General features: G+C 37.2%; 1 protein-coding gene across 1 annotated transcript in view; it reads left to right on the top strand.

The window, feature by feature from the left end:
- Nucleotides 1–10,322, top strand: part of SRP72 (signal recognition particle 72) — a 32,385-nt gene extending 22,063 nt beyond the window's left edge. The window contains exons 13-19 of the mRNA XM_031943324.1: nt 63–158; nt 2,405–2,508; nt 2,681–2,758; nt 3,150–3,287; nt 4,865–4,902; nt 7,340–7,499; nt 9,543–10,322. Coding sequence (XP_031799184.1) covers nt 63–158; nt 2,405–2,508; nt 2,681–2,758; nt 3,150–3,287; nt 4,865–4,902; nt 7,340–7,499; nt 9,543–9,720 — 792 coding nt within the window. The 3' untranslated portion in view covers nt 9,721–10,322. The remainder of the gene's footprint in view (nt 1–62; nt 159–2,404; nt 2,509–2,680; nt 2,759–3,149; nt 3,288–4,864; nt 4,903–7,339; nt 7,500–9,542) is intronic.
- The last annotated feature ends 1,441 nt before the right edge of the window (nt 10,323–11,763 follow it).

An 11,763-nucleotide genomic window follows, 5' to 3' on the forward strand; every position in this document is an offset into this window, starting at 1 on the left:
AATTCTAGAAAATTCATGATGAATTTTACTGTATATTGTTAATTTTTAAAATTTACATATAGGTGTCTGCATTAGTAACAATGTACAGTCATGAAGAAGATATAGATAGTGCCATTGAGGTCTTTACGCAAGCTATCCAGTGGTATCAGACTCACCAGGTAAGGAAATTTAATTGGGAAATTTTTTTGAATATACATTTTAAATTGTATAATTTAAAGGGATTGACATTATGGTTTTTGAGATTCTTGCCAACTCTAGATGTGCTTTTTTTTTTTTAAACTTTATTTGAATTTCTCTAAAGTACAGGTAAAATTCCTCCCTACAAAGAACTGGCACTATTGAAGATTTAAAAAAAAATTTATGACAGTTTACTTATAAGTAATTCTACTATTTCCCTTCCCTTTTATGTTCTTCTCTTCCCTGCCCTCCTCTGGATTTAGTAATTATCTCTTTTTGTAGTTGATTTCTTAATGGCAATAACTCCCTATGACAATGCCTTATGCGGTATTTGTAATGACTTCATTTTTTTTTTTTAATAATGGCCTTTTATTTTTCAAAATACATGCAAAGATAGTTTTTCAATATTCAGCCTTGCAAAACTTTGCATTCCACATTTTTCTCCCCTCATCCCCTTCCTTTAGACAGCAAGTAATCCAACATAGGTTAAACATGTGTGATTTTTCTAAATATATTTGTATGTGTAATGATTTTTAAAAGGGAAAAAGTACAGTTAGACTCTGAAAACTGGCCTTCAGGGATGTGTGCTGACAGCATAGTTGGACTTCTTGTTATCTTTCTGATTCTAGTTTTAAAATACTCAGTTGTGAAAACAAAAATTCAAAATAAGATTAGATAAAGCGATGGAAATCTCATCTCCTTTTTGGCAATTATCACATTGCATCCTTGAAGCAAAAAACCCTACGATGGATTGAGAAGCACGAAAGGAAAGACAGTGTAGCCTAGGGGCTGGCAGCTGGCCTTGGAATCGAGTGGGAGTGAGTCCAGGGCCCTCCTCCGATGGGTCACTCTCGTGGCCTGGGCAAAGCCCCTTAGCTGAGTGCCCTCCAAGAGGCTGCACTCCTAACCAGGAGGCACGTGAGGCCGGCAGGGATGGCGCCGGAGGGCACTCACTCTGTCCTAAATGCTCTTAGAGTATGTGCCCGGTGCAGCTACATGACGAGAGCCGCGGTAGGGATGGCATCTGCACTCCCTTTGGAGTGGGCGGTGTCCCATCACAGCTTCAGACAACCCAGGAAAGTCTCCCTTTGTCAGGAGGGAGGGTGTCATGACTGTCCCAGACTCCCAGAGTCATTGTGTTTCATGGACTGTGTAGATAGTAATTCACTGTCTGGGAAGATGGTTAGTCTTTGCTCTGATAGACCATGGTCCTGCTCTCTGGCCAGACTATTCAGAACCAGCTAGGTGGGCGTGATTAACAGTGTGTTGTTCTGTACAGAAACGTTGGCAAGCTTTCCCCCTAATTGGGCAACCCCCTGGGACTGTAGTGGAAGGTTCAGATAAATACATGCTGAGTAATAAAAGCTGCCAATGGAAACCCCATTTTCCTCTTTTAAATGGTCAGCAACTCTGCCAGGAATGTTCTAGTTGTTTTCAATAAAAGACTTTAGATTTGGTTGTCCTCAGCTTATAAACTTGATAAAAACCCTGGAGCAATTCCCTCCTATTGGGATACCCAGCAGTACTTGCTTTTCTTGGGCTGGAGAGCCTAGAGTCAGGGAGACCTGAATTCAAATGTGCTCAACTTAGCAAAGGCACTTGCGTCACCCTGGATAAGTCACTTCTGTTTTCCTCAATTTCATCAACTGCAAATGGGGGATAGTGATAGTAACTATCTCCCAGAATTGCTTGAGGATCAAATAAGATGATATTTGTAAAACACTTGGCATATAACAGGTACTTGATAAATGTGTATTCCCTTCCTCTTTCCCAAAGCCAATAACAGGAAAGTAGAAGGGTCTGTTCCCAGACTTGACCCTAACAATACAATTGGAATGATTAAAAATAATAGAGAGGTAGTGGCTGGTTTCTACAGGGTTGTTAGCAATAACAATTCAGCTACATTATGGCTTTAATATTGGTGTACAATTGATGGATTATTCTGGAAATCTTTTTTTTGTAACACTTTCTAGGGAAAAATGCACCCAACTTCAGACATTATCTTAAAAATGAACATAATACACCTTTTTTACATTGGATATTATTCTCTTTATTAGCTTTGTTTGGTTTTTTTTTTTTTTCCCCTCTCTTTTAAATGATCTTCAAATAATGGGCTGGGGAGGGGGAAGTCAAAGGCTAAGATAGAGGATTTAATGAAGAAACAAACTTCAGTAACATTTGTTAAATATATTTTGCCTAAAACTTTCCTTTTTTAATGAACCTGCAGCCAAAGTCTTCTGTTCATTTGTCCTTGATAAGAGAAGCTGCTAACTTCAAACTCAAATATGGGAGGAAGAAGGATGCAATTAGTGACCTGGAGCAGCTTTGGAAGTAGGTGCAGAGGAATGGGATGGGACAGGACATGTTTTTCTGTCCGTGAACTTTTGCTTTTTTTTTTTTTTTGCTTGCCTTTTTTATATGACACGTAGGCTCTTAATAAATGTTTGTTGATTAATTTATATGTTTGGAATTTTTGTGTTTAACTTTTTCATTTTTCCCTCAGGCAAAATCCAAAAGATGTTCACACTTTGGCACAGCTTATCTCTGCTTATTCACTGGTAGATCCTGAGAAGGCAAAAGTGTATCCTTTTTTTTCCTGGATAGATCTTAATCCTCATACCCATAAAATCCCTTCCTTCCCTTCTGTGTGCGTAGGATCGATTGATGTTTTGAATGGTGCGTTTGTTAAGCTGTGCTGTTAGGATTCAGATGCCCTGCTGCCTTTGCCATTTTATCAAGATATGTGGTACAAAAATTACTCATGCATATAACTTATAAATAAAAAGCTATTAAAAAATATGTGGTACATAAATGTATTTGATAATTCAGCTTGCTGATGTTATTACACTTTTTAAATTTTTATTCTGTTTGGTATTTCAGAACTTTATTTGCTAACACTGAAAAATGAGACTGTTAATGAAAACACATGTCTTACATGTGGTCATTTTGTTTTCCTGAACTCTTTGCCACAGTCTTAGTAAACACTTACCCTCCTCAGATAGCATGTCCCTGAAAGTAGACGTAGAAGCACTTGAAAATTCCCATGGTGCCACGTATATTCGGAAGAAAGGTGGGAAGCTTGCTGGAGAGAACCCACTGAAAGAACAAGGGTAATGATTTTCATTGTTAATCCTAATAAAAGACCTTTTGAAAAACATTAGCAAAGAACAAAACCAAAAGTGGCCATATTTTTTATTCTTTCAGTTTTTCTTGGAATGTTTTCCTTCACAACTTTCAAGTGCAGTTATTAACATTAAGTGGATGACCATTTTCTTTTCCCATGTAATTTATTTCCTTTTTTTTTTTTTTTTTTTTTCTTTTGTTAGAGGCACCAATTTTACAGCATAATCAAGATCCCTAAAATACCATTTAGTTAAGTTCAGGTCACATTTTGTTGGGGATTTTCTAATGTTTCTTCATTTTCATGATTTTCCTTTTTTATTTAATATATATCTTTGACTAGATTTGGGGGAATAATAGAAATTTTTTTCCCCACATAATCTCTTTCTAAGTTCTTTGCTCCCTCTGCCTCCACATCCAATGTTAAGTTTTTGGTATAACTTGCAGTATAAATGTTTCATTAAACACCTGAATCTCAGCCTAGTGGGTAGAATGTTGGGTTGGTATCACTCCTAAGTTTCTGATCAGCTTTTTGCTGTCTGAGTTTCCTGGGCCTTAGTTTTCTTATCTGTAAAATGATGGAGCTGGCCAAGATGATTTCTGAAAATTCTTTTAACTCTAAATCTGTGATCTCATAATAATTTTGATTTTATGCACAATTTTGGAATGAAAGTTCTGAGTCCTATCAGAAAAAGTTGCTTCTTCCATTTTTTAGTTTCCTTGGATGAAATTGTAGGGAGAATCATTAAGCTGATAAAAAACAAATATCTGGCAAAAAATATCTTGAATGTAGTAGAAGAGTAAGAGATCTGATCTGATTTTTAATTCTTTCTCTGGCAATAACTAGTCAAATAATTTGACTTTGGACAAATCACTTAATTTCTCTGGGTTATTTCCTCATGCCAACTGTAAGGGGATTGGGCTAGATAATCTCTTAGCTTCATTTCAACTCTAATAATTAGACTACCTGCTTATGCAAAAGATAATCCTTTGATCATGGAGCTTTTGAATTGAAACGGTCACTTAATTTTATTTAAACTTTTTTTTAACTGATATTTACTAACTTTTTAAGTTGGTTTTGGAATTTTTTACTGAATTTGCTTCAACTCTCCAAAATAGGCTGAAATAAAAGTGTATAGTTTTTCTATCTGCATTCTTGTTAGGTATAGAACGGCATGTTACATAGTGGGGAAAAAAAGCTTTGGATTTGGAATCAGGACTTGGCTTCAAGTTCAGATCCTGACCTTAATATAATGATGAACATCTCAGGGTCTTAGTTTCATTGTATATAAATTAAGGTGACTGACTCAAACACCCTTAAGTTTGTTCATACTCTATTTTTGGTTTTATCTCTACAGATAAAGTGTGCGAAATATTTACTAAAAATGTTTTTCATTAGTCATTTCTTCTAAAGTCTAGTCTCTGTACCATGCATGTAAATGTTGATAGCTTTTTCTTCACTCAGTTGTAAGTTTTAGAGGGGAAGTTTCATAGTTTATATTCTTGCAATATATCTTGCAAACAATAAATGCTCATAAATATTTGATGTTTTTATTGTTTTTTCTAGGCAAGGAGACATAAAGAAAAAGAAGAAAAAAAAGAAAGGTAAATTCATTTTATATATTTCAATAAATTACTTTTAGATAAAATCAAGTTTTCTTTCTACCTTTTAGTGAGATCCTCTGGAAGAAACAATTGTTTTTCCTTTTATTTCCTTTTAGCTAAAATTGTGTTTTTTCACATTACCGACAATCGTTACACTATATATTTTCCATCCAAGTACTCTTCACATCAGCATTTATAGATTAACTAGTCTTGTGTTTTTTGTGTAGAAATAAGTATTCTTTAGATTGTGGGTCAAGGTTATGGTCTGGCGTAGTTGACTTTACTGAACTTAGTTCCAGATAAACTGTGGTAAAGTACTCTTACTTTTTCCCTATAATAAATACAGATTGCAAAAAGAATCATGTTATTTCACACCACTGTCATATGTATTTAAAGCTCTGGTTGCACTAATATGATTCCTTAGATGAATATATTGTGACAGAAATAAATGTAAGATTCAGAAATCTTATCAATTGAGAGAAGTCTCTCACTGAATATTGACCCCCTTAACCACGTTTTTTAAATTAGAGAATATCCCCAGACTAAGTTTGGTGTTTGGGTCTCCCTCTTCCCCCCCCAAAAAAAGGTCAAAGTCATTAAATTTTGGGGTTGAAAAGGACTTTAACAACTACAAACATAATATTTAATTAATTTCTGCTTCAAGGAGTGGGCACCACCCATCTCCTGTGGCAATTCCACTTAATTGCTAGAGAATTTTTCCTAATATCAAGACTAAATTTTTGTCTTTGCATATTCTATTCATTATTCCTGATTCTTCCCTCTGGGATTAGTCAAAATTACTAATATGATTCCTTTTCCTTATAATACCTCTTTACTTCCTTGAATAAAATTGCCATGTTAGCCTAAAACTTTTAATCCTAATGATCCAGATCTTTTAACTTATTCTCCTGACAGCTTCAGGATTCTCATCATTGCCCTCCTTGGGATGCTGTGCAATTAATCAGTGTCTTTTTTAGAGCGTGAGATGTAAAACTGAACATCATCCTTGCAGTGTGGTCTGATCAGGGCAAAGTGAAAGGAAGGCTATTACTTTTTTTTTTTGTTTATGAAGTATACATGTGAAATGATGCAAAATATTTCCATATTAGCTATGTTGTTTAAAAAAATGAGAAAATTATACTTTAGATCTACTTTATGATTTATGATTCAGAGCATACTTTCATATGACTGTAGATGGCTTTGGTTTCTCTTTGAAAATTTGTCTGTTCATATTCTTTGACTGTTTCTCAAACTAGGGAATGAATTGAATTCCTATAAATTTGACTCAGTTCTTTATATATATTTGAGAAATGAGAACTTTGTCAGAGAAACTTGTTATAAAAAAATCTTCCCCAGTTTCCTTCCTTCCTTCTAATCTTTTTTTTTTTTTTTTTTTGGCTCAAAAGCTAGATTGATAAAAGAGTTTTTATTATAGGCGAAGGTAGAGATAAGGAGGGCACCGGACATAGGGTCCAGTGGACAGAGGATCCTCACATGGCTAGCATGTTTGGGACCTCTGCCCCTTCCTTCTAATCTTGACTTCGTTGGGTTCATTTGTGTAAAACCTTTTAATATAATCAGAATGATCAGTTTTACATTTTCTGGTGATTTCTGTCTGTTAGGTCATTTCATAAATTCATAAATTTCATAAATAAATTCTTCATGCTCCCTAGATTTGTTTATTATATCACTTATTATGTCTAAATCATGTACCCATTTTGATCTTATTTTGGTATCTTTTCCTTGCTGTACATGGCACCTTCACAAATTTCTTTTGACTGGCTTAATAATAATGATAAAGTTTTTAGGAGTTATGAGTATGGAAAGATAATGTTTATCTTCTCATATAGGAATTTTAAAGTTTAATCTTATTGAATTCCTTATAATTTCTGATTTCTTCATGTTTACCTTTTTATGCTTCTTTTGAGTCATATTTTTTCTCCAGCTTTAATCTTTGTAAGGAATTCTTGAAAGTCTTCAGGATTGTATTTAGTTTTGTGCATAGGATTTTCTTGGTTGTAATCTTAGCTCCTTTGCTTTCTGGGATGGCATATTCCAAGCCCTCCAGTTCTTTAATGTAGAAGGTGATAATTCTTATGTTATCCTGACTATGGTCCCATGATTTTTAAATTTTCTTTCTGGCTGTTTGAGGTATTTTCTCCTTGCTCTGAGAACTCTGGAATTTGGCTATGGTATTCTTGGGGGTTTTCATTTTGAAATCTTTTAGGAGGTGATTGATAGATTGTTTTAATTTCTATTTGCCTTCTAGTTCTAGGATATTAGGGCAGTTTTCTATGATTTCTTGAAATTGCTCAAACTAATCATTGCTCATAGCTTGATTCCCCCTTCCTCCTCCCCCCCCAGTTTTGGCTTACTTTATTTCAGAATAAAACTGTAATGTGTATTGATGTTTTCATTATTTGTTTTCTTTGAATAGGAAAATTACCCAAGAATTATGACCCCAAAGTTACCCCTGATCCAGAGCGCTGGCTGCCAATGCGAGAACGTTCTTACTACAGGGGAAGGAAAAAGGGCAAAAAGAAGGATCTGATAGGAAAAGGGACACAGGGCACAGCTTCAGCAGCATCGTCTGAACTGTAAGTGAAGGCTTTTTCCAGTGCTGTGGGTATACTACTTGAATGGCATTTGATGCCTTGGATCAGTAGCCTCCCAATATTTTCAGTCACAAACCTCTCTGGTAGAAGAAAAATGTACATATCTCACCCCACATGTGTGTAGTTACTTATTTAGAAGTTATAAGAATGTCCTTTTGTGCTAATTACATGAATTACAAAACTTACTCAAAAATATAAATTATAAAAAGGTAAGATAAAGATGAAAAGACATTTGCTCTTTGAGTTAATAGGGAGCCACTGGAATTTATTGAGTTGGGTTTACCCTTGTGTCAGGTTTGTGTTTAGGAAGCTGTTGTGTGGACAGTGGCGAAGAGAGGGGTGAAACTTGAGGCAGGGAAGGAGGCTCTTGAAGTGGTCCTGCCTGTGTGTGCAGAGGGGTGCCCAAGGGCAGTGCAGCAAACTTGACAAGACATGGTAGCTGTTGGGATGGGGGTTATGGGGAGTAAGGAATCACCTCCACTCACTTCACTGAGTAAGGAATCAGAAGTAACTAAGGAAACTTGGGTGGCTGTAAGGATGAGCATACTATTGATAGGAAGATTCAGAAGAGGAGTAGGGGAAAAGATGATGTAATAAGATCTGTGGTGGAGATCACAGCATCCATACCCACCCCTCCTGTGGGACCAGATCTGTCCCAAAAGAAAAGGGAGGACGTGTAGCTTTTGTTGGACATTGCCACAGAATGGACATCCTGCCCTTTGGAGAATGATGTGAGAAGCAGAGGTGTGAGGAAAATAAGGAAAATTTTCCCAGACTTTCCCATGATACCCTCCCATCAGCATCCATAGGGCAGCAGTTAGGCAATAACCGCCCTGAGTGGCTCAAAGGAGCTTTGAAGGTTGGGACATTATTCAGTGGAGGTAAGTCCCATGTCCAGCTGCTGCAGTGATGGTAAGATGGAAGGCCCCTTTCCTCTTCTTGAACTCTTTGAGCCCTTTGGGGTCAGGTTATAGTCCCCAGTTTGGAGCCTGTCACTGCTGGATCACATTTGATCTCAGTAAGTCTGAGGTGAGAGAATGCATTCTCAAACCAGAGGTTAGCCGGGGGGGATTTGAACTGAATAGAGCAAATGCAGGCAGTCGCCTGTGTCTCCAGGAGAATCTGAGCACCGCTGTGGCTGTGTTAGCCTTCCTTATGTGTTAATGACGGAGAAATGAATGGCAGAGAGCTTGTGGCTTGCTCAGGGAGGTCACATTGCAAGCAAGCGATAAAGAAGTGTTCCCAGAGCTCTCTGCCTTCCAGGGCCCGGCCCCTCCACTTGTGCTGCACAGGGAGGACCTCTGTTTCTGGCCTCCAAACTTTGGGAAGCCTACAATACTTAATCTTTACTTCACTGTCTTCATCCCTGTTGATCCCGTCTCAGTTTCTTAACCCTGAAGTGGCTGATGAGGAAGGAAACTTGAAAACCTTCAGAGACTGGAACTCTCTGGCACTTTTAGGAATTTTAAAACTTACAGATTTACAGAATTTCAAATAATTTTGACTCTTAAATTTCTTGATCAATCCATCAATTACTTAATATGAATACTTTGTTCTTTGTATATATCACATTCTCCAAATTAAGTTATTTCTCAGATTTGAAGGAAAAACTATTTCAGAAAGAAATGGGAATCCCTTATTTTAATAAAGCTATAGAGAAAGCAACATCTTGTTTAATCAAAGGAGAGCAAAATATAGTTCTTCTCTGGTTGGCATGTATATTTAATGAAGCTAGGTTTTATCTACATAAATATTTCCTCCAAAGTTAAATATTGCAATCCTATATACCAGCCCATTCCACGATACTCTTTGTTCATGTTGTGGGGATACACACTCAATATGTTAGAGACTTTATTCACTTGCTTTTGATATAATGACTATTTAAAGTTATCGGCTTAATGACATTTTAAAAGTGTATGCATTATTTGGAGCAAGTAAGCAAGGCTCCTGGAATATACTTTTTACTTGCTTTTTCTGTGTTGAATAAACAAACTAATGAGCCTTGTCTAATCTGGCCTATTTTAGGGATGCTAGTAAAACTGTGTCCAGCCCACCCACTTCCCCCCGGCCTGGGAGCGCTGCAGCAGTATCTGCCTCTACAAGTAATATAATACCCCCAAGACACCAGAAGCCTGCAGGGGCTCCGGCCACAAAGAAGAAACAGCAACAGAAGAAGAAGAAAGGTGGAAAAGGAGGCTGGTGATTTGGACATTCATGTCACAGTTTGTTTTTATAACTCTTTCCACTGTAAGGCCCCAGGAACGTAATAAAGGTCGAACAGCAACCAACAGGGCTTTTTTCTTCCCCCTTTTAAATTGACTTAATGTTCTATTTAGTTTCCTGGGCTGTCTGCATCCAGGAGCCACTGATGTCATGCCCTTCAACTCTTGTGCCAGCTTAACTCTCCCGACCATGTCATGGGTGGTCCCTCTGTGCAGAGGAAGAGGACAGGGAGCAGTGGAGTGTTTGCCCACTGTAACCATCTGCCCTCCCCTGCTCTTTGTGGGCTCCCCTGGCCCTTTACAAATGACGGGCATTCTCCAAGTTCTTTCTAGCTTATGTTCAAACTGGAACCTTTTTACTAGATTTCAACTGACTCTGGAGACGCACTTGTTGCATTCACCTTCCACTGATTAAAGCATGATACACTAGGCATAAGAAAGCTGAAAATGGAGCTCTCCAAGCACCTTACTTAGCAAGCTGCTTGGAAGCCTTCCTTATTCCATGCAAGGGGACCTGGACCTTTCTTTGCTTCTTCATGTGATCACAGGGCGTTTTTTTTTTTTTAGTTTGTTCTTGACAATTGTTGTCACTCTTCTCTTGTAATATAATTCTAGGAGATTGGGGGGCAGGGTTCACACTACATTATTATTTTTACAACTATGCAGCCTTTCTGTGTCTCTTATGGCAGCATATGGCATTGACCTAGCACACTCGGTTCAAGAAAGAAATGGCCATGTTAGTATGGTGAGCGGCTTATCCCGGCATAGAGTGCTCTGTCAAAGGAATTGATTTAACATCCTATCTCATACAGAAAAAAAGAGATGCTCCCAACCAGAGACATGGACATTTTTTAATGCCATAAACTTGGTGAGAGGTATATCCCACAGCAGTTCAGTATTATTAGCAGGTCAGCGTTGAGACCTAACAAGGAATTTATGCCTGTAATAGGTGCTAACCTTCAAACAAGCAGCTACAACTTCCTAGTTGTGGGTTTCCAACACTCATATCCCCCACTAATTAATGAAATATTCTCTTATATTCATCTTTGCTGTTTAAAAGTGTTGCCTATTCCTTTCCCTCCTAAGCCACCACGTCTAAGCAGAATTTTTGTGTAACTGTTTAGCTCAGGGTGCCTAAGCATGCTTTTTTTTGGGTTCCTATTCATTTGATGCTTTCCAAGACCTTTCTAAAGTCCTACAGATATTTGCTTTGTGATTACATTATTTCATCCCTGTTAATAAACACTGCTAGATTTTAGTCCCAGCGTCGCTACAGAAAGTTCTTCACCAGAGTTTTCAGGACTCTGCCTCCTTGCTGGGTGCTAGAAATGGAAAAGCTGCTTGATGTTTCCTTTGTGGATCTTAAAACGGGAAAGATTGATTGTGACACGCACGTGAAGCATCTTGAACTCAGCCAAAATAATGTTTTTGGTGTAGGTGACAAACATGATTTCTTCTGATTTTTTCATATATAATACAGAAATAATTATTAGCAAATGTATGTATTAGGCCTATTAGTAGTTCTTTGGAAAAGGATAATCATTTGTTAGCTTAAGTAAGCCATAAAATCTTGGTAAGAACTCTTTCTATGAAAATTTTTGACCAAGGCATATTTCACACACATCAGTACAATTCAGGCAAACCTCTTAGTTGTCATTATTGCTGGACATACTAATGCCTGTCATAAGCAGACCTCAGTTTAAACAGATGATTATAATTGACAGTAGAAATGGGAATAGAAGCCTAATTTTGCTAATTGTTCCCTGTCATGGACAGGATTTTTGCCAGTGACATTTTTTGAATAAATTTGTGTGTGAATATATGTGTATATATATGCACATATATGTATCTATACACATATGCCCACACATAAAAATCAACATGGCTCTTTTCCATTCACTGTGACATTTTAAAATAAAACATTCTTGGGTGAATATAGATGAAAGTGTCCTGGGTGCTAGGATTTTGGGGGTGTGTGTGTGTGTGTGTGTGTGTGTGTGTGTGGCTTAAGTGTATTGAAGTTT

Source organism: Sarcophilus harrisii, chromosome 6 (assembly GCF_902635505.1).
Source record: "Sarcophilus harrisii chromosome 6, mSarHar1.11, whole genome shotgun sequence".
Taxonomy (NCBI): Eukaryota; Metazoa; Chordata; class Mammalia; order Dasyuromorphia; family Dasyuridae; genus Sarcophilus; species Sarcophilus harrisii.